The following is a 22,646-nucleotide window of genomic DNA, read 5'->3' on the forward strand; positions in this document are numbered from 1 at the left end:
AACATGTGCAGATCTAACCTAGTAAAGCTTACAACTATATCAGAACTTTTGGAACACCCTGTATACATAACCTTAGCTTGTAATAGAAGTGGGACTAGTGGTAAGTGCACTTAATTCACATGTCCTGTGATTTGAGGATTGTATGATAATAGAAAATGTTATATAAAGTGCTTTAAGGTTTGGAAGAAAAGCTTTTTGTACATTATCTCAACCCATTACCCTGAATAGTGGTTTCTATGTAAAAATAAATATGACTATTAGGCCCTTGTTTTTTGTTGTGTTTCTTTCTCTCCTCCTCTTCCCCCCTCCCTCCATGAACCGGATGGTAGTAAGTATCAAATCCAGTTCCATTGATGTCACAAGATAATTACTAGATTGACTGTGTATTATGTATTGGCTGTAAATGGAAGTTGCCATCTAATTACTATTGTTTCAAGCTGTGATTCCAGGTAGTTACAATGTGAATCACAGCCTAATTTAATATTTAAATGATGGGATGTTCTTTGATTCAGTCCTTGCTTTCTGTTTCCTTTGTGTTTAAAATAAGAAGTTAGATTTTTATCTGTAAACCTGCAATTATGCTAATGCATGTCACCTTTATTATTAACTTAGTAAAAAGCAGAAGTTTGTATATAAACAGATCTCCTGACTCCTTCTTTTTCTCTCTATTTTTCTTGTTGTTTTTCCTCTCTTTCTTTGTCTCTGTCTCTGTCTGTCTCTCTCTTTTGCAGGATGCAGCCCATGAAACAATTCCAATTATGATGGTGGGAAATAAGGCAGATCTTTGTGAAACAGCTTTGGCCCAGGGACAGAAGTGTGTGCCAAAACATTTTGGAGAAAAACTGGCCATGGTAAGATCGACAGCTGAATACAAATTAGGAGAGAGCTTAAATCTAGATGCAAAAGTATAGATTATCTTACCCATTTAAGTCATGGTTAGGCACACAATGATCTAAGCACACTGAATACAACTGTGACTGCTTCGAGGGTCAACAAGATGTTGAAATCAGTCTACATATGTGGATGTCATTTCAACCTGTAATGGCTCCACACTGCTGTACTTTGAGTCAGATTTCCTGATTTTCTTGATAAGCTTCTTTCTGTTTTGTTCACTATGTGCAGAGCTCTGTTTCTTGTAGATAAAGCAGTTTTGAATCAGTCTTCTAGACTTATCCATTAGAACATAAGCTTATTGTGAGTAAGGATTGTTTGAATTTTTTGGTACACAATACCTGGCACATGGTACTTGCTTAGTAAATGCTTGTTCATTGATTGATCTCTTTGGTATCCTTTTGTCCATTTAATCATAGGGTGATAAGGCATGTTCCTTAATTTATTTTACAAATGAGGATATGAAGAACCTGAGTGGCTTGATAAATTCCTGACCAATAATTATAGTAGACACATGGCACCCTATGTGTTCAGCATGAGAGAAGGAAACATTAGTAATTCAGATTGCATGATAACATAGAGACAATAATCAGCAACATTAATTGTTGTCTTTTTGTCAGTTGTGTCCAATTCTTCATGAACCCATTTGAGGTTTTATTGGCAAAGATGCTGGAGTGGGCTGCCATTTCCTTCTCTAGCTCATTGTACAGATGAGGAAACTGAGGCAAACAATTAAGTGAATTGCCCAGAATCACACAGCTAATAAGTATCTGAGTCTGAATTTGAACTTAGATCCTTCTCACTTCAGGCCTGACACCCTATCCACTGTATCCTAGTTACCCTTGAAGGACATAAACAGAAGGTAAGGGCCAGGGAGAGATTATATAGGGGGAGAAAGTATAGTAGTCTGATTGAAAATTATAAAGGGAAATAATTCAAAGGAACAAAAAAGTGAATTCCTTGCTCCTTCTTTATTTAGCCCTCCTGAGGATCACTGAATGGTAATCTACAAACATCTATTAAGCACCTACTGTGTGTCATGCATAAGGGGATATAAATATGAAGGATGAAGCAATCCTAGGGCAGTCAGTCACTGGAAGCAGCCATTTCTTCCTGCTTACATATCTGCCTACTATGAGGTTTTATTGCTGGGCCAGAGCTCCACTGTAGAAAAATCCAACATGGAGTATAAAAATCTTGGCTGAAGTTGTGGCTCAGCTTTGTACTAGTCATGTCACCTTAAATAAGACAACTCCCTTTCTATGAGCTTTATTCAGCTGCCTCACCTGTAAAATGAGCCTTCTGTTAATTATCTCAGAGGGATTGTGGTAAGAAAAGTACTTTAGATGATGAGTTGGAGTGAAATACCAGCATTTAGGGGAGAAGAGAAGCAGGGAACATAAACAAGTCATCATCTTCCACCCAGATTAACATCATATGTAGTTTGCTGGAGAATTAAAAATGTTGTGTCTTTAAAGTCTTAGTGCAGTTTTAGGAGTGCATTGTTTAAAACAGTACCAAGTTCTTGGGGTACCAGGTATTAAGCACCAGCTAGTCTAAAACCTTTTGCCTGATGCTAACGATATGAAATCAGAACTCCACCAACAAAAAGAGTGTCTTTAAGACTGCTAAAAACTATCCAAATGCTGTGTATGAGAAGTCTATTTGGAATGAGAGTGTTGCCAAATGGAAAACAGAATAAGAGGTGTTATGCAAAGAAAAAACATTTGATCTGAACTTTAAAAAATGCCTCGAAATTCAACAACAGCAACATACCAACAAAAACATCAACAACAATATCAGTAATGATAGCCAGCACTTCTAGTGTTATGTCTATAAAGCACTTTTGTGTATTTTATCTCATTTGATTTGAACTTCACAGCAACCACATGGGCCAGTGAATCTTATCCCCTTTTTATAGATAAGATTGAGTCCTGAGAGAAATTAAATGATTCAGCCTAAGATTATATAGCTAGTAATTATTTGAGTAAGGAATTGAACATGGATCTTCATGATTTTGAGTCTAGTATTTTATATTTTATGCACTACTCAAACAGAGAATCAATATTTCAGGAAAGGGGATCATCATGAACCAAAACAAGGAGAACATTTCCTATTTGCTCAGCAGATAGAAATAGTCCAAAACAAAAAGTACCTAAAGGACAGTTATATGAGATAAGGCTGGAAAGATACCAGTTTGTGGAAGACCCTGAATGATAAGAAAAGTAATTTAAGCTTTATTTGATAGGTAGAAGGTAATCAGTGAAAGAAAAATGTAATGAGATGACAAGACCTGTGCATAAGAAAGCATAATGTCATCTTAAGCTTCCAGGAATTAAGATACAAGAATTCTATTCTGTCCCAGTCAGACTTCATTTAGATTCAGTTCTGGGTAGCACAATTTAACACAATGGTAAGCCAGAGAGTTTTCAGATAAAAATTACCAGATGGGGAAGGACCTGGATTCTATGTCAAATGAGTCTTAGTTGAAAGATCTCTGGTATTTAACCAGAAGATAAGGCTCAAGTATTGACAGACTTTATTGTGGCAGAGGCATTGGGAAAGATACATTTAGAGATGTGTTGCCTTGGACTTGGGGAGCAAAGAACACAGACATTGATCACTGAAATACCTTTGTCACATTCTCTTTGGCTCCAGACCCAAGAACAATTGATGGGAATTGCTAAGAGGCAAATTGAGTCTTGATGTCATATTTAAAAACAAAACCAAATACCAAACCTTCTTAACAATTATTCTAATCAACCAACTAGGACTTATTAAGAACCTGATGTGTGCTTGATACTGTATTAGGTATTGGGATTCAAGAGTGCAATGGGGTTGCTTTCAGAAGTGCTGGGTTCTCCTTATTTGGAAGTCTACAGATAGATGTTGGATGGTCAGTGTCACATGCTATTGTTGGCTTTTCTTTTCCTGCATAAGTCAATCTCTTCAGACTTCCAGATTCTGTGAAAGAGCACTTAGCACAGTGCCTGGCACATAGGTGCTAATAAACACTTATTAATTATTTATTGAAATATTGTTTTGCTTCTGATAATGAGGAAGGATGTTGGGGAGAGTGTATGGGGAGAGCTGGGGAGAGAGTAAACAAATATGTTGAAGCTATTTCAGTAATTCAGATGAGAGACTATATATAATAGAGTCTTGACAGTAGGCATTAAGAAGAGGAAATGAATGCAAGAGATGTTGTGGAAATATTTTTGAGTGTACTTCTTAGCTGATGAGGTATATGGCATGACAGTAAGGGAATGGGTCTGAGGTAATCCTGAGGTTTCAAATATGAGAATGTTGGGATTGAGAATTTTAAAGTCCAAGAAAAGATCATTGATTTCTTGTAAACATCATTATCATCAATAATAAAGGTTTTAACAATGATAATAAAAAATATATAATTTTAATGTTTGCAAAACATTTTACACTTATAATCTCAGTTGATCCTTAACAATAACCTAAAGGATAGGTACAATTATCTTCATTTTATAGATGAAGAAAACTGAGACTAAGTAAAGTTAAATAACTTTTTTAAGTCACATGGTTATTACATTTTTTAAGTCTGGATTTGCACTTAGTTCTTCTCATACTTGATTCCAGCACTCGACCTTAATTCCAGCACATAATCCATATGTAACTGTGTCTGTAATCCATATAACCCTGCTTTTCTTTCCTCATACATTCAGAGTCTTAGAAAATCTTTGGGAAATTATGATTCATCCCTTAAAAACTGAAATAAAAAAGTTATGACTATGTATTCAGATAAAGTTAGTTACTCTTAAGCATTTAAAATGCTAAAATTCCTAGAAAGACATGACCTTTCATATAACTGTTGAATGTATTTCTTCTCTCTAGACCTATGGTGCCTTATTCTGTGAAACAAGTGCTAAAGAAGGTTCCAATGTTGTGGAAGCTGTTCTTCATTTGGCACGGTAAATATCTATCTTGTTTTTGAAAAACAAATGCTTGGTTGATTTTTGTTTTTAACTGTTTTTAGGTCAAACTCCCTGACCTAAACCATCTATTATAATATCAGTTAGAAAACACTCTCCTCTTGTGATCGCAAGAAAGGAGTAAATAAACATATATTTCATGAGAATAGGTAGCATTAAAAAAATAACTTTCAGTGCCAAGCAAAACAGGTGCATCGGAGGTACAGTTGACATTTCTTTAAAATGTCACTGTAAAGCTAATTGTTGACTTCTGTGACTCATTTCCAGGAACCTGATTTTGAATACAACAGTCCATTATGAATACAACCAACCATTATGACATATTTTAGTATTCCAAAAATAAAAAATACCCAGTAATTTTCAGAGAACATGCTAGATGGGGGGGGGGGGAGGAAGAGAAGCCCTTAGAAGTTGTCTCTTCCAACTTTCTTATTCCATATTTTACCAATGAGGAAATTAAAACCCAGAGAAGTGATTTGCCTGAAGTCACACAGATTGTTTGGCCAGTTGGGATTAGATTGTTAACTCTGCTAGATTCTAGGCCAATGTTCCTTTTGTTACCCCACATTTTGTCTTACTGATTTGCCACTTTGAAACTACTTTGTCAAAACTGTTTCTGAGTAATTATTAATCTGTGAAAGTGATATTAATTTTGATCTTTGTTATGATAAAAGTGTCATTGTTAAATTTAATAGGTTTGAGTGTAAGCATTTTAATTCTTCTGGAAAATCTGGGGAGATAACAGGATTAACTGTTAGTTTCAATACTTTTACCCATATCAAATTCAGCTTAGTTTTGGGGAGGCATCACTTAATGGAGAGAACCATTATGGAGAGGAAATTTGATCTATGAGCAACTCTCAAGAATTTAAATATTTTAAAATTAAAATATAGATGAAAAAATAAGATCAGGCCTATTGTTTTTAAATGGTAGACTTAGTAAGATATAATTTCAGTACTGAAGATGCTTTGTAGATTTTCAGAGACATTATCTTTTCTTTGATTAAAAATCTCTGATGATAATATATTCACAATTTGAACAAGTTAACCTATTTTAAGCTGGTAATTTAATGCAAGTAGCCACTTAATTCTAGGTATTTACTATTTAAAATGCTGATCACAGACCTTTAAAGATTCATGAAAGAGAGCTTTTTCATTACTTAATCTACTCCCTCCATTTTAAAAATGAGAAAACTGAGGCCTAAAGGAATTAGTGACTTCTATTTCTTAAAGAGAGAATTGGAGTTAGAAATTAGGTTTCTTCAATCCTAATAATGTTATTTCCACTAGATAACATGGTTCTCTTTGATACTGTTGATTTTTAAAAGATCTGATGAATACGACATTTTATGTCTCATGACATTTTTAAAAATATAATTTCTTTTTTTTTAAATGACCTGGCTAGATCCAAGTGGAAGGAATCAATCAATAAATTTTTACTTCTTAAGTTTTTACTAGATATTGATTATACAAAGGCAAAAAAAAAGTTTTGTTGTTGTTGTTGAGCATATATTCTATTGTTGTTCAGCTGTTTCAGGCACGTTTGACTCTTCATGACCTCATTTGGAGTTTTCTTAGAAAAGATACTGGAGCAATATGTCATTTCCTTCTCCAGCTCATATTACAGATGAGAAAACCAAGGCAAGTTAAGTGAATTGGCAAGGTGCATATAGCTAGTAAATATCTGAAGCCACATTTGAACTCAATTCTTCCTAATTTCAAATCTGGCCATTTCTATCCACCGTGAATTCTAGCTAGTTATATATTCTGTAGGGATATGCAATAATGTATATAGAAAACCAATACATTAGCATATAAGATAATTTTTGGAATAGCTAGGGGGTCTAGGGATGTCCCAATAGAAGTTGTTGTCTGGCTAAGCTTTAAAAGAGACTAGGAGGTAGCAGTGAGGAAGAACTGTGTTCTATGCCTGGGGATAATGTGTCCTGGCACAGAAATGAAAAATGGAATATTGAGTATAATGAATTATTAGGTCAGTTTGACTATAGCCTGTGTGAAGGGGACTAATGTACAATGAGGCTCTAAGTTGGAGAACTAGATTGGGAAGGATACTAAATGCCAAAAGGAGGAGTTTATCCATAAGCATTAGCTTAAGCAGTTTGAGCAGCAACATGATGTGGTTAAATCTCTGTCTTTGGAAAATTATATTAATACCTAAATGCAGGATAGATCAGAGAAAGGAGTCTTGAAGCAGAGAGATAAACTATTAGGCTGTTGCAGTAAGCCAAATAGATGCTGATGAGAATCTTCACTACTGATATGGAGACAGGGATGGAATTTGGAGCTTTTATGTATATAGAAATGATGGGTTAAAAACTGATTATAGATATATGGAGTAAGTATGAAGAGTCAAGGCTGTGATGGTTAGAAGGATGGGAGTGGCCTCAACGAAATGGAGATAGTCAAGATCAATCCATCAATCAATCAATATCTTTTAAGTGTTTACTGTATGCCAGTTCTAGGGCAGTTAGGTGGAGTGGATAGACTGTTGGAACTAGAATCAGGAAGATTTGAGTTCAAATATAGCCTCAGACACTTCTTGTCTGTGTAACACTAAGTAAGTCACTTACCCCTCTTTGCCTCAATTTCTTCATCTGTAAAATCTGGAGGAAGGAAATGACAAACCAGTCTAGTATCCATGCCAAGAAAAACCCAGTTGGGGTCATAAAGAGTCAGACAGGACTGAACTAAATAGCACCAATAAAAATATGTGCCAGGTCCACACATGTATGGAAAATTATTTATTATGTACTTGTTATGTGCTAGACACTAGACTAAGCATTTGGGATATATATGCAGACAGTCCATGTCCTCAAGGAGATTCCATTCTAATAGGAAAAGATACTACTTGAAGAGGATGGGGCATGTGTGAATTGGCATGATTTAGAAATGCCTGGGAAATGAAATGGAGGCTTGTTTCTGGTTCAGTTATGATAAAAAGCTCACCTATCAGAGATCAGGGAAACAGGGGAAGAGTCCAGGTTTCCTTGGGAAAAGACATGGTAACTGCTGGAAATACAAAGACAATGAATAACAGTTCCTGCCCTCTATGAGTTTACATTCTGATGGGAGAAACAACACAGTAGATATATAAATAGAATGTATGCAAAATAATACAAAGTAATTTGGGAAAAGAGGATGCTGTAGTAAGTTTTAGAGAAAAATAAATTTCTATTATCGATATATTTAATTTGAAGTATTAATGGGACAGCCTATTAGAGATGTCTAGCTGACAATTTTTGATGAAGAATTAAAATTTAGAGGGACATTACCATTAGCTAAATGTAGACTACCTGTGTGAAGATAGTTGAATCCATGTTGATACAATGAGGTAACCAAGAGAAGTGTTGAGAGTGAGAGAGAAGCAAAAACCTTTGGAAACTGAAAAAAAAAACCTTAATATTTAACAGATAGGAGAACTGAATGGGAAAAGTGCAGAGAAGAAGACAAAGGTAAAGAGGAGTATACAAAAAGGGGGGCTTGTCAACATCATAAAAATTTTGGAAAAGTCAAAGAATATGAAGAGTAAAGAAAAAAGCCATTTTTTTTAGTATTGAGATTGTTATTCTTGTAGGAGAAAGCAATTTTTCCAAGGGATGGTATCAGAAGCCTCTTTGCAAGCATTTGAGTAGATGTGGAAGTAGCACGCATAGTGATTATTTCTAGGAATTTAAAAATGAAAGGGAAATGTTGCTAGAATTTTTAGGGTTCTGTTACTGCTCACATACGCCTAATGAAAACAGGTAAATTGCAGTTTGTTTCTACTCGAAAGTGTGTCATACACCACGAGTAGATGATGGACTTAAGTCTGTGACATTAGCAGATAAAACCCACACAAAACATAATGTATACACATATAATATATGTGGTATATGTACATTACATTTATACACACATATACATGTATATATGTTACAAAAATATATGGACATTCAGATACATTCTCCTCTCCAGAGATTAAAAAGATAAGATAAAGATGTGTTTTTTGAAAAGAGGTTTTGTCAAGAGCAAGTGTAGCACATATAGGGGAACATTATAACATCCAAAAAAGGATGCTTAAATTGTTTCAAAGAAAAGAAATGTGTCCTTGTTAGCACAAGCTTTTACACCAGATTAAAGAAAACAGCATCTTCTTTAATAGCCAATCAATAAGCATTTGTTATTTAGTAGTATATGGAGTTTTCAGGGAGGATCAGTACTTCTGGTAAAAAGAGAGTATATGGTTTGAATTGGTTAAACACAGATTTAAGGTTCCATAGGGAGAGGAAAGAAGAACAGGAGTGTCAATCTAAGAGAGGAATTGGGACAAACAATTGTGATGAAGATGATAGATTTAGAAAAAGTGAGAAAAAAGGGAAAGATGAAAGAACAAGAAATGATTATCAAAGTAGGTAATTTTAAAGTTCAGGGTCATGGAAGCAGAAAATTACAGGTGATGGATAGAATTAAATATGATTACCCTGTCATTGACTAAGATGTAGTAAAGATAGGGGTTGAAAGTAACAGATCTTGAGAACAGGAAGTTCAAGGGGAGACTCACATGTCTATTCAAATATCAAGTGCTAGTGATGTGGGGGTGGGGTTTGGGGAAGAGAAGAAAACTGAGCCTGATGCTGAATAATACATCATCATCCATGTTTTCAGAGGATGTGTGATGAAGTATCCCATTTACCTTGTGACAGAGAGATGATGGATTCAGGGTATAGAATAAAACATAAATTTTGAACTTAGCTAATAAGGGAATTCATTTTGCTTATATATGTATTTTTATTACAAGGAATGTGTTTTTCCTTTTTTCCCAATGGAGTAAGAATTTGAGGGGAGAGAAAATAGATTTTCTTAATTAGAAGTCAATATAAAAAATAAACTGAAGAAAGGAAAAAAAGAGTGACCTGAAGGCTAATCAGTTGTAACAACAAGAATCTGTACAAAGTGATAGAGATGTATGGAATGAACCTTTAAAAGAAGAGAGAATAGTTAGTAGTCAGTCAATAAATACTTACTAAGGGCCTATTATATGCCAGACACAATTCTAAGCACAGGAGATGCAAAGAAATTCAAAAGGTTGTTCCTGTCCTCTAGAAAATCACAATATTTTGGGGAAATAGTATGCAAACAATTATGACTTGGAAAAAAAAGTCACAACCAAAACTGATTGGAGAGGGTGGCTGAGCCATTTGATATTTTTCATTGTTAGGCTTCCATTTCCTTCCTCCTAGTCTCCTTCTTCTTCCACCTTTCCTTCCTGCCCCATCCCCTTCCTTTTTTCTTCCCTGCCTCCTCCCCTCACTCCCTTCTTTCTTCCTCTCTCTCCCTCCCTTCTTCCCTCTGTCCTCTCCCTCCCTCCCCTCTTTCTCCCTTTTCCTCCCTCTCTAACTTCCTTCTTTTCCTCCCTTTCTCCCTTCTCTACCTCTTCCCTCTCTGTCTCTGTTTCTCTCTTTCACTCTCATTCTCATGCAGATCTATTAATGATAAAGTTGGGTTAAAAGACAGTTTTATTGCCTTTTCAGTAGAGTTCCAAATTGCTTTTCAGAATAGTTGCATTAGTTTACAATTCCACCACTAATGTTTTACTGTGCCCATTTTCTCATATCCCCTCCACCATTAGTCATTTTCCTTTTCTGTCATATTAGCCAATCTGATAGATGTAAGGTGATACTTTACAGTTGTTTTAATTTGCATTTCTCTACTTAATAATAATAGAGCATTTTTTATGACTATAGATAGCTTTGATTATTTTTTTGTGCCTAAAATCTGCATTTTACTTTAAAGTTTTGTCCAGGGCAACTAACTCATGGAATTATCCACTATATCCTTTCACCATTTATCACTTGCATAATAACATGTACTCTCATCAATTTCACTGTTTTTTTTTTTTTTTTTTTTTTGAGAAATACAGCTTCATTCAGAGAAATTTATGGCAAAGGTTCTCTCGTCCCAACACTCTAGTTTTCTTCAAATCTTGGATGTACTGATTTTGTTTGTACAAACTCCTTTTAATTTAATTTAATCAAATTTCCCATTTTACATTCTACAATCTTATCTTTCTTTTATTTGGTCACGAATCCTTTCTTTATCCATAGATTTGACAGATAAACTATTCCATACTCCCCAGAGAGTACATTTTAGTTCAATTGGATAAACATTTGTTGATAAACTTACTACAATATAAAAGAAAAAAAATTATTAGATTTCTAATATGTATTAGGCACTCTGTTAAATATGTTCTGGGACTTAAAAAAAAAGAATGCAAAAGACAGTTTCTTCTGTCAAAAAGTTTATAACATTTTGGGGAGACATGCAAATATATATATAGATATATATGTATATATAAATATATACATATATATCTATATATCTATATATATGTAAACCAAACTTTATATGGGATACATATGGAATGATTAAAAGAGTGAAAGCCTTGGAACTGACATGGGCTAGATAAGCCTTCTTGTACAGGGTTGCATTTTAGTTTGGACTCAAATGAAGTCAATATTAGTAGTTGAAGTGGAGAAGGGAGAGTATTCTAGGCATGGGAGAGGAGGATAGTCAGAGAAAATGCCCAGAGCCAAGAAATGGAATATATTGTTGTAGAACAACCAGGAGGACAGTCATTGAAGAGTACTTCTCAAGGGCGTAGGTTAAGAAGCCTGGAAAGGTAGGAGAGGGATCGATTAGAAAGGGCTTTGAATGCCAGGGCATATATGCTCCTGAAGACCATAGTTTCCTATAGAGTTCATTGGGTAAGGGGAGTGACATGATGATATCTGCATTTTAGGAAAAGCACTTCACTGATTCAATGGAGAATGGATTGTTCCTTTGTGGTATGTTATCTGCATTAGGGCACAAATGTATGATGTGGTACGGGGAATGTAGATTTTAGATCTAGTCCATCTTTGTCACTAAGTAATTGAATGACCTTGGGCATTCTCTGTGGAACTTTGCTTCCTCATCTGGGGATTGGACTGACTTCTAAGGTCAAGTCAGTTAGCAGGAATTAAATGTTTACTGTATGCCACCAAGAAAAAAACATCTATGATTCTAGTTTATTCTTTAGGGATGTGGCTTACTTTAGGGAAATGGCTTACTATTTCTAGTCATTTTGGTATATTGTGCTTTAAGGGTTTGAAAGAAGTAACTTACTTTAGGGCTATGCTTAATTAACAAATGACAGTTTCCAGAGTGCTTTATTGTGTGACAGAATTAAAGAGGGGAAACAAATTGGAATTATGATTACAATGGTCTAGGAAATTCTTAAATGAGGAAACTGTCTTAGAGAACACACTTAATAGCTGAAGGCTTTATATGTCTACTTTTGTTGATGTCTTTAGGTAATACTTTAGATACTCAATAGTTAAGGATATTAATGATTTTGTTGGACTTCTGTTTAAGTAAATTGCAAGCTTTCTGTGCTTTAGTAGATAATTCCATGAGTTAGTTGCCCTGGACAAAACTTAAAAAAGATAAAACCCCTCCCTCTCAAGTTACTTTTTAATTTTTTTATTATTTTATTGGAGTGTTCACAGCTCTCTGCCAGACATGTTATTTGAATTTAGACTATTCCTGTGGAAGAATTCTTTTATAAGTTTGGTGTAGGACCTCTTTGTAATTCCTTGACATAGTTTTTGAGTATCACTTTCAGGCCAAAATGACATATCAGAGGAGGACTTTATTGAAGGAATACAGTAGAGATCATTGAATGAGTCAGTAAAATAATATGCAAAAATTTATTCTGGGATCCAGCTAAAGGTAAGTGACTTCCAAAGTGTCCTAGTCACACCCAGAGAACAGCATTCATTTTCTTTTATACCATAAAGATAGGCAAGGCTGATTCCTTCTTGGCTATCTACTAATAGATATAGCATATTTAATCAATTCCTGCAATGACTTTTTACAGTTTGGAAACTAGCTTATATTTATTTGCTTTAAAACACCTGGTATTCAAAGATGTTTTGCTAACTAACGTATCACAAGACATCTTTTATTTCCATTATTTCATGGCCAAATGACAATAACACTGACAATTAAAACTCTTAGACAACTCAAGGAGACAGAAAACTTACTTGTGATTCATGTATTAGAGATTTCCTACCTCCACCCACCACTTTCATATTCTATTGATTTAAAGTTCCTAGGTCTGAGTTGGTCTGGTTGCATACTAAAACATGTTTATGTGGATTCTTTTGTTGAGATGGAATAGAGGGGAAAAAAAGCCTCCTGCAGTAGTAACCAGTGACATTGGGCATGATTCCACTTGATAATCTGTTCCCTAAACATGTGCTTGTCAAAATAACTAGACTTAAAGAGGCAGGTGGAGGCAAGTAGAGATATAATCTGGGTTTGAAAATGACTTAGAGTTTTTAGATGGTTCCTATTCATAATTTATGGCAAATAAACTCTCATTTTATGGACCTCCAAATGAATCATTCAGATAATTTTCAACTCCACAGTCATGGAATGTACTATTCTAATTCTCACAAGATGTTTCATGAAATTTACTTTACAATCTGTTTGCTATTGAGGCCTTGGAACATTTGAGATTTTGGATTTGTTTTGCAAGAAACTCCAGGAATGACTTGTTGAAGCTGTAATTTATTTTACAATATTTGTTTTTTGGAAGCATCATATTCTAAAAAATACAATCTCCAAGAAATGGTCTTTCTTTAGATGTTTGGTAGGACATTTTCCTTAACCATTAGCTCATTTACTGGCAATGTTGTTATTACCAGAATATTGTTGAAATTTGGATGTGGAGAATTCTAGGAAAATTCTAGTGTTCAAATCCTACATATTTACATATTTGTATAGATAAAATATTCAAAATTTGGGCTTTGCCTTTTATAATATGTTCTTTGAAGGATTATGAACAAATAAACATTTTAAAGATTGAATCTTTTTCAATGTTGCAATACAGCTTAAAAGGAATTCTTTTATAAAATATATTCTTATAATCTGATTTAGCTATTTTGTTTGAATTTTTAAAATATCAAGTGTCTTTAAAATTAAGCATGTCTTTACTTAATTGTACTGAGGGAAATAAAGCAAAAGTCACACATCTGTATTTTTTTAAGTGTGAACAGTGACCTTCAATTTAAAAAGTATTTATTATATGCTGAGTTCTGATTGGATGCCAAAGAGAAATATAACGATCTCTGACACACTCAGATCTCTATTTAAAAAAAAAATTCATTGGATTGTGCACTCATAATAGTTCTCCCATAGTTCTCCTTTTTTTCCTTAGTTAAGTTCTGAAAAAAAGTCTTACCTATATTTGTTGCTTCCAGTTTCTCACCTCACTTTGTAACATCTCTCAGTATACTTTGTATTCCTGAACTGCACTAAAATTGCTCTTTCTGATTCTGTAGCCTTTTCTCAGTCTTAACCGAGAAGAGTTAAGTCTCTAAAGTATGTGGATACTATCTTGTTGTTGAGTTGTTTTTCTGTAGTGTGTGATTCTTTATGAACTCATTTGAGGCTTCTTGATGAATATATTAGAAAAATTTGCCATTTCCTTCTATACCACATTTTACAGATGAGAACTGAAACAAACAAGATTAAGTGATTTGCCTAGGATTCCATAGTTATTAAGTGTCTGAGGCTGAATTTGAACTCAGAAGGATGTCTTCCTGACTCTAGTCCCAGAACTTTATCCACTGCATAACCCAGCTTCCCCAGATACTATCTATTTCCCTACCAGGGCTGTCTTCCTTACTGTTTGACCAATTCTTCTCAATCTCCTTTGTAAAAGTACTTAGCTGATATGATTCTTAGTCTTCTTTTCTGGAGTAATTATGCATCTCTATGCCTCACACACTTTATACTTTAGCCAAACTGGCTCAGTTGATGTTTTCTATAATATTCCATTTTCTATCTCCATGCTTTTGCTTGGCTATCACATTCATTGAATACTCTTTCATTATTTCCAAGAGTTGGAATTCCCTTCTACTTTCAACTCAATTGCTTCAGCATGTGATATTTCATAATCTTCCTAGTTTTTAGTCTCCTGCCCTTCTCATCTCTGTGTATTTATTTTCCATACACACCATATTTATTCACCTGTGAACATTTTAGAGTTATCCTTTCCACATGGTGGTTAAAGATATGATACTGTAGAGATCTATAAATATATATAAAATTTTTTGGCTCTCCCTTCATATCAGAGATGTCAGAATTTTTTACTTTTACTTTCATGGGCTGTTTACAGTACCTTACTGTAAAATTTGGATTAAGTATTTGGTCAAAAACTCTGTGTCATTTCTTGGCTTTCACATGTCATTTGTGATGTCTGCAAAACTCCTAAAACATTCCCATTTAATTTTTTATGCTGATCTGGAATATACAGAACCACAATGAGGAAAGTTGTGATGTGGAAGGGATAACTGTATATCTTCCTACTAGAATATAAGCTGTTTGAGGGAAGGGAATATGTGAATTTTTCTTTGTATTTCCAATGCCTGACATAGTGCTTAAGTCATAGTAAGCTCTTAAAGGTGCTTTTTACATTGATTGAAAATTTTAATTTATTTAAAATTTTAATGAGGAAGGTAAGACAGAAAATAATATCTAATTATATATGATTACATGTTAGAAATTATATATAGAAATATATAGAAATTAATATCACAAGACGACAGAAAATAGAGAGTAATGAGAGTTAAACTAGTTGGTAAAAGCTTATGGAAGAGATATGGGATAAGTTATGTCTTAGAAGATTTGATAATTTGGGGTATCCAGAGAGAAGGGATAGAGAAAGCATTCCATATAATAAATAGAATGAGTAAAGGAGTTGAGGAATGAGCATATTATGTTTGTAGGACTGGGAGGAAGCTGGTCTAATTAAAACAGAAGATTTTTTTGAGTTGTAGAATGTGAAGTCATATAAACAATGTCTGTCCAAGTTAATGAGAGAGTCTTAAGGGCTCAGGATATGAAATAGTTGCTAGATCCCAGAGAGTGAAATGGAAGAAATTATAGCAACTTTTTGAGCAGGGAAGTGATGTGGTGAATGTCATGTTTTTCAAGACAAAGGTTTTATAGGAGAAATAAAAAATGAAGCAGTAGTGTTTGGTAATTGTCTGGGAGATGGAGACTTAGTGTCATGAAGCTCCAAAAGCCTCAGAAACTGGCATCAAAATACATGTGTTTGAATTACGATAAGTAAATAATTTAAACTCTGAGATTAGGATAATACTATTTGCACTAAATACTCATAGAGTTGTTGCAAAGGGAAATACTTTATAAACTTTAAATATACCATTGAAATGTAACCTGTTGTTTTTAGATAGAGGATACACTTTCTCATCTGTAAAATAAAAACTTTGAGTTAGATTGTGCATATACACCCATTTCATTTGTATACATGTAAATATGTCTATATACATATACATATATATACACATATATATGTACGTATGATTAGCACATAGGGACTATTTCTCTTGTAGAGAGATTCTGGAAGATGAATGTTAAATAACATGTTGTAGAGTCTACAAGTTATGTAGTGCTTTTGGAAAAATATAAAAGAAATACAAAATTACAGATAAACTTACCTTAGTTTTGGATATTAGATTTTCATTGTTATTTGTACCCTTAGGTAAATAAAAGTGAATTCTGTTAATTTAGATTTTTTGTGTTTTTTTTTTAAGGGAAGTGAGAAAAAGAGCTGATGATGATGACAGCAAATCAATCACCAACTTGAGTGGTCCAAGTGCAAAAAAGTCAACACAGATGAAGAATTGCTGTAATGGTTAAATCAGAAAATTTTGGACCTATGAAATCTTATTTTTGAACATCATTGTTATCATGAGCAATGGCATGGCATATACAGCTGACAGCTAGAATATGGATATTTACATAACATAGGTCCTTTATACAGTGGTGTATTTCATCTCATTGTGGAGCCTCTGCTCACTCTGCCCCCTTTTCTCATGTGATTATGGGAATTCAAAAATTGATTTCTCTGTACACTTTTTGGACATCAGGCATTCTGTAGTCAAGTTCTAATACAATTTTACTAGATAAACTATTTTTCAAAAAAGACTAAGTAGCATTACTTTCCTATCAGAACTAGCAAAGAAACTATTTAAATCGATTTTTAATATAATAATTTTTTTCCGTTACTTCCAACAATATTTATCTGACATATTTAAATAGTTGATGTAGTGGAAATAACCCTGGTCTGGGAATCAGATTTGTGATCCTGCTACTACCTTTAAGACACTTAGCTGTTACTTAATATGTTGGTACCTCAGTTTCCTTATTTAGTAAAAAAAAAATGACAGTGCTGGTCTAAATAATCTCCAACTCCATATACCTGTGACTTCATGATTTGAAGTAAAGAAAGATTTATCATACCTATATTCTTTAGAACCAATATAACTTCTAGTTATATTACAAAGGTTCCAGCAACTCATTATTTTGATATAGCAAGAGTATTATTTTCTCACTGTTAAGAATAAAGAGAAGTATTTATTAAAAGTTAAAAGTGATTGATAGATTAGTCTCGGACTATGCTATTAATTGAAATATCAATTTTTTAAAAAAGCAATGGATTTTTTAAAAAAGAGCAAACATTTTGATTCATGGGAACTATTTCTGTAGAGGAAGATTTTCTGGACGTCACTCTGCACTTTAAAAAAATTGAAAGTGTTGTAGAAAAAACCTTTGTGTTGGTAGATTGAACTTATATTAAGCTTATTAGAAATTTTGAATAGTTTCATAAAAATCCCTCATGAAAATTTAAATACCCCAATTTTAGTATTATTTATATTCATTTTATTAGATACAATAGATATTTAAAGATATCTAAATTTTTTCAGGGTTTTAAAATTGGTTCATAACAACATGTCTTATTTTAAAATATAGAGAAGTGGCTAAAAATCTTTTTGACATTGTGAGTATATATGAATTGTAATAATTCTTATATCCATTCTAGAAAACCATAAGAGCACATGTCTTTTCTTTAGAAATGAATATAGCTTTCAGGGTTTTTGTGTGTGTGTGTGTTTTGTTTTTTTTTTTTTTTTTTTTGATGTTTATGAGAGGAAATAGGACAACTCTCAATATGAGAACCATGGTGTTGTGGAGAAAACACATCCAATCTTATGGTAAATATGGTTGAATAAGGTGGTTTGGGGATTTTCTTTACAATTAATTTGAAAAATCTTTACATTTATAGGACTCATCTATTTATAGAGTTCAACTTGGACATTTAAAAAGGGAAACTAGGTCTTCATCTCAGTTATTTATTAAATAGAGCTGAATTTACTTATTTTTGGAAAGATCTTGACTTAAGTAGATTCAAGGCTTGTGGAGAAAATTAAAAGGAAAACTGTTATCATTAACAAGAAATTTGGTTTATTAACTAAGAGTTAATAATAAGCTCTGATTTAACTCTGATGCAGTATAAGATTATTTTTAATTTTAATGTACTGTTATGGGTTTAGTTCTTAAAAAATGAGTCTACTTTTGATAATGGTGCATCAGCATAAGAGCAAATTTTTGGCCAAATAAGATGTCTTATCTGTGTCATACTGTCTTTAATTTATGTATAGATGTCTTAGTTCTTTTTGATTTTATTTTTCACTAGTCTAGTCAAGCCAAGATGTTGCTGCTATCCTTTTGCCCTCCAATGGTATGACTTATTTCTGACGATGTTTGAACTACTGATGGAATGCAGGTGATGTAAATAAAATGACTTAGAATTTTTGCATATCATTGGGATGTTCATCATCCCAAACTGTGTGATGTAATACACCTTATTTTATGGCGCCTATTTATTTCCAAGGGAATGTCTCTTCATACTTGTCTAATAGTCTGTAAATAAGATTGTATTTATTAGAAGTATTTACTCTCTTGTTTTTTTTTTTTTTTTTTTGTAAAGTCATCTTACTCATTCATTATTAGCAAAAGTAAAATATGGCCACAGGGCTAAATGAACAACTTGATTCAAAGTGGAGTTAGGTGAAAAATTCTAATAACATGATCAGATTGTGAAACAACATCTAGAAGTTAATTCTGTTGAAATATGACAAATCTACCAACAATTCTGTTTCCACAAATATAGGGATCAGTATAAGGATGTAGATTTGACCAAAAGTAAATGAACTTAAGTTGTTTTTACCCTTAATAACATATTTGTTTAAGGCTTTAAACATAAGACACAAAGTTGTACTTAATAAACTTATCCTTATCTCCTTAGTTCTTTTTGCAAATACATACCTGAATCTACAAACTTCACATCAATTTTATACTATATCCTTTTTTAAAATCATGAATCCTGGCATTTGAATAGGAAAATGCCTTATAAGGCATCATATTTTTCCATTTTTCCATCATAATTTTTACCTTTATTTTTTCACAAAATGCATTTTTCTTCTCATTTAATACTTAATGTGATTTGTATCAACCTAATTCCCAGCCTTACTTTTGCAAATAAAGTTTAAAATAAAAGATTTATTTTCATATTTGTACAGTGATCAGCTTTAGTAATGACTATATTTTATATATGAGTGTACATATGTATGTAAGAAATATTCTATGTCTATATGAAGTAGGTCTCAGAGTGTGGAGTCATAATTTTATGTTTCTGGTTTCTGTGGTTTATATTTTTAAGGTATGGATTGAACTTCCTTCATTTTTACTTTTCTTCAGAACATTCATAATTATGCCATAAAATATACTTTTATATCATTTCTTATCTCTGTGGAGCCATAGATGTGTTGTATGTATTGCAAATTTAATAAAATGTGCTTTAATTAGCTTTTTGGAATGTTCTCTCCTGCTTTGCCCCCCCTGGATTGTCTTAGTGGTCTTTTAATTCTGGAAAGAGCCCTATATGAAAATACCTCATAAGTATACTTTGAAAAGAGTGTTCATTACTTTTAGCCAAACTATGGGACCAGGACTAGAGATCCTTTGTCCATATTTGTTCCTGGGTTCAAATAATCTACTTGAACAGACTGTTGGTCAACAGGAACAATATCATATCAATTTGGTGAGCAATTGCCATTATGAAGACTTGGTTATATTGATCAAGACTCTTGTGCCTCAACTTTTAGAGCATCCACTCTGTAGAGTTAGTTCTCTCTAGAGGCAGTGTCATAAGTAATGATGGCACTCAGCAACTGAAGAATATACTTGATTGTGGAAAGGATCTGTAGGGCCAGAAGACATGGGTTATGTTTTGAGAACTAGGATAATCAGTGAGTAGCTCTTGTGAACCATTGGCATCTATGGAACACCAAGAGGACTAGAGGAAGACCCTGGCAAGTTGAGATGGGTTTAAATTATCCTTTTTTAATGCAGGATATGGATAACTATCATGTAGGATACAAAGACATGGATGGATTATGTTCTGCATTGCTGAAAGGAGGCATACATTGGTGAAATTCAGATCCATTAAATTTTTGAAGAACTAAAAGAGTAAAAACAGTTATCAGCAGTGGAACTGAAATTATGAGAACTGGCTCTGAATCTTGGCTTAGATATTTGCCAGTTTGTAAAGTCAAATTCCTTTTTAGTTTCCTCTTCTGTAAAAGGGATAATAATAATTACATTACATGCATGACATGATTGTTGAAGGGGAAAATATTGTAACTGCCAAAAGACTATATATACAAGTACATACATTTTGCATAATAAACCAAATCTCTGTAGTATGGATATGATAAAATACCATTGCAAAATAAAACAAAATCTCATGCACATTTAATTATATGCATAATCATTATACAACATGATAATTAGAAGGGAGCAAACTGCTTGTAGAACTGACTGCATTTTGTTTTATGTGATCAAACCATTTTTTCCTTCTAAGAATTATAGAGTTTAGAATTAGAAATGGTATTTGATGTTATTTAATCCAACTTCCTACCCTATATAAAAAGAGTTAGCTTGATGTCTTGAAAAGAACACTAAATTTGAAATCAGAGGACCTAACTTTGAAGCCTGATCTTGTTACTTGCAATTATGTGTGTTGAGGCTTGTTAATTGATTTTTAATAGTATTTTATTTTTCTAAAAACATGCACAGATAGTTTTCAATATTCACGTTTGTAAAACCTTCTGTTCCAAAATTTTTTCTTTCTCCCTCCCTCCACTCCCCAGATAATAAGCAATCCAATTAGTTTAAACATGTACAAATTAATTCATTTTTCTGGTTCTCTATTTTCTCATTTGTAAAATGAGGAATTGAATTAGATGAACTTATACATTCTAAGTCATACACTATTCCATGCTTGGCCCATTGTTAATTTGAAAAAATTCTTTCCTATGTTGAGTTGAACATTTCTTTCCATCAATAGTTCTCTCTTGGCTTGTGGAATAGGGCAAATCTGTAGTCCTTTTTTCTTTTTTTTTTTCTGAGATAATTGGGAATAAGTGACTTGCCCAGGGTCACACAGCTAGGAAGTGTTAAGTGTCTAAGGCCAGATTTGAACTTAGGTCCTCCTGACTTCAGGACTGGTGCCCCTCTACTCCTTCTTTAACATATTAATGCTTTTCTTAATAATTTCATCTTCCAGTAAAATAATAACTGTTTTTTTTTACCATGATGTGGTAGAAATTCCCTCTTAGTCATCCTTTTATAGATATGCCTTATGTCTCTCAAAATATGGTATCTAAAATGGAACTCAGTATTATAGGTAGAATCTAATAGTTTCTCCTAATATTATTTAAAATATAGTGTGCTCAGTCATCAAAAACATTTGGTACTGGCTAAGAAATAGAGTATTAGATCAGTGAAATAGGTTAGGCTCACAGGACAAAATAGTCAATGACTATAGTAATCTAAGATAAGAATTCGTTATTTGACAAAAGTTGTTGGGGAAATTGGAAACTATGGCAGAAACTTGGCATCAGCCCACACCTAACACTATATACCAAAATAAGGTCAAAATGCATTCATGATCTAGATATAAAGATTTATATTATAAGAAAATTAGAAGAACACAGGATAGTTTACGTCTCAGATTTGTGGATAAGGCAGGAATTTGTGACCAAAGAAGAACTGGAGCTCATTATTGAACACAAAATAGATAAATTTGATTATATTAAGTTAAAAGTTTTTGTGCAACCAAAATTAATTCAGACAACACCAGCAAGGAAGCAATAAACTGGGAAAACATTTTTACATTCAAAGATTCTGATAAAGGCCTCATTTCTAAAATATAGAGAGAATTGACCCAAATTTATAAGAACTCAAGACATTTTCCAAAGTCAAAGGATATGAATAGACAATTTTCAGATGAAAGTGAAACCAGTGCTCTAAATCACTATTAATCAGAGAAATGCAAATTAAGATACCTTTCAGATTGGCTAAGATGATGGAAAAAGATACTGATAAATGTTGGAGTGGATGTGGGAAAACTGGGACACTAATATATTGTGGAACTGTGAACAGATCCTACCATTCTGGAGGACAATTTGGAACTATGTCCAAAGAGTTATCAAACTGTGCATACCCTTTGATCCAGCAGTGTTTCTACTGGGCTTATATCCCAAAGAGATCATAAAGGAGGGAAAGGAACCTATACGTGCAAAATTATTTGTGGCAGCACTTTTTGTAATGGCAGGAAACTGGAAATTGAATGGATGCCCATCAATTGGAGAATGACTGAATAAGTTATTGTATATGAATGCTATAGAATATGATTGTTCTATTGAAAATGATCAGCAAGATGAAAGACTTGGAGAGACTTACATGAACTGATGCTGAATGAATTGAGCAGAACCAGAAGATCATTGTACATGGCAATAACAAGATTATATAATGA

At 33.3% G+C, this 22,646-nt stretch overlaps 1 protein-coding gene across 1 annotated transcript in view; it reads left to right on the forward strand.

Moving 5' to 3' along the window:
• RASEF (RAS and EF-hand domain containing) overlaps positions 1–19,634 on the forward strand; it is a 103,630-nt gene extending 83,996 nt beyond the window's left edge. Inside the window, exons 15-17 of the mRNA XM_051966453.1 lie at positions 732–851; positions 4,756–4,832; positions 16,519–19,634. Coding sequence (XP_051822413.1) covers positions 732–851; positions 4,756–4,832; positions 16,519–16,624 — 303 coding nt within the window. The 3' untranslated portion in view covers positions 16,625–19,634. The remainder of the gene's footprint in view (positions 1–731; positions 852–4,755; positions 4,833–16,518) is intronic.
• Positions 19,635–22,646: the final 3,012 nt, after the last annotated feature.

This window comes from Antechinus flavipes, chromosome 1, assembly GCF_016432865.1.
Source record: "Antechinus flavipes isolate AdamAnt ecotype Samford, QLD, Australia chromosome 1, AdamAnt_v2, whole genome shotgun sequence".
Taxonomy (NCBI): Eukaryota; Metazoa; Chordata; class Mammalia; order Dasyuromorphia; family Dasyuridae; genus Antechinus; species Antechinus flavipes.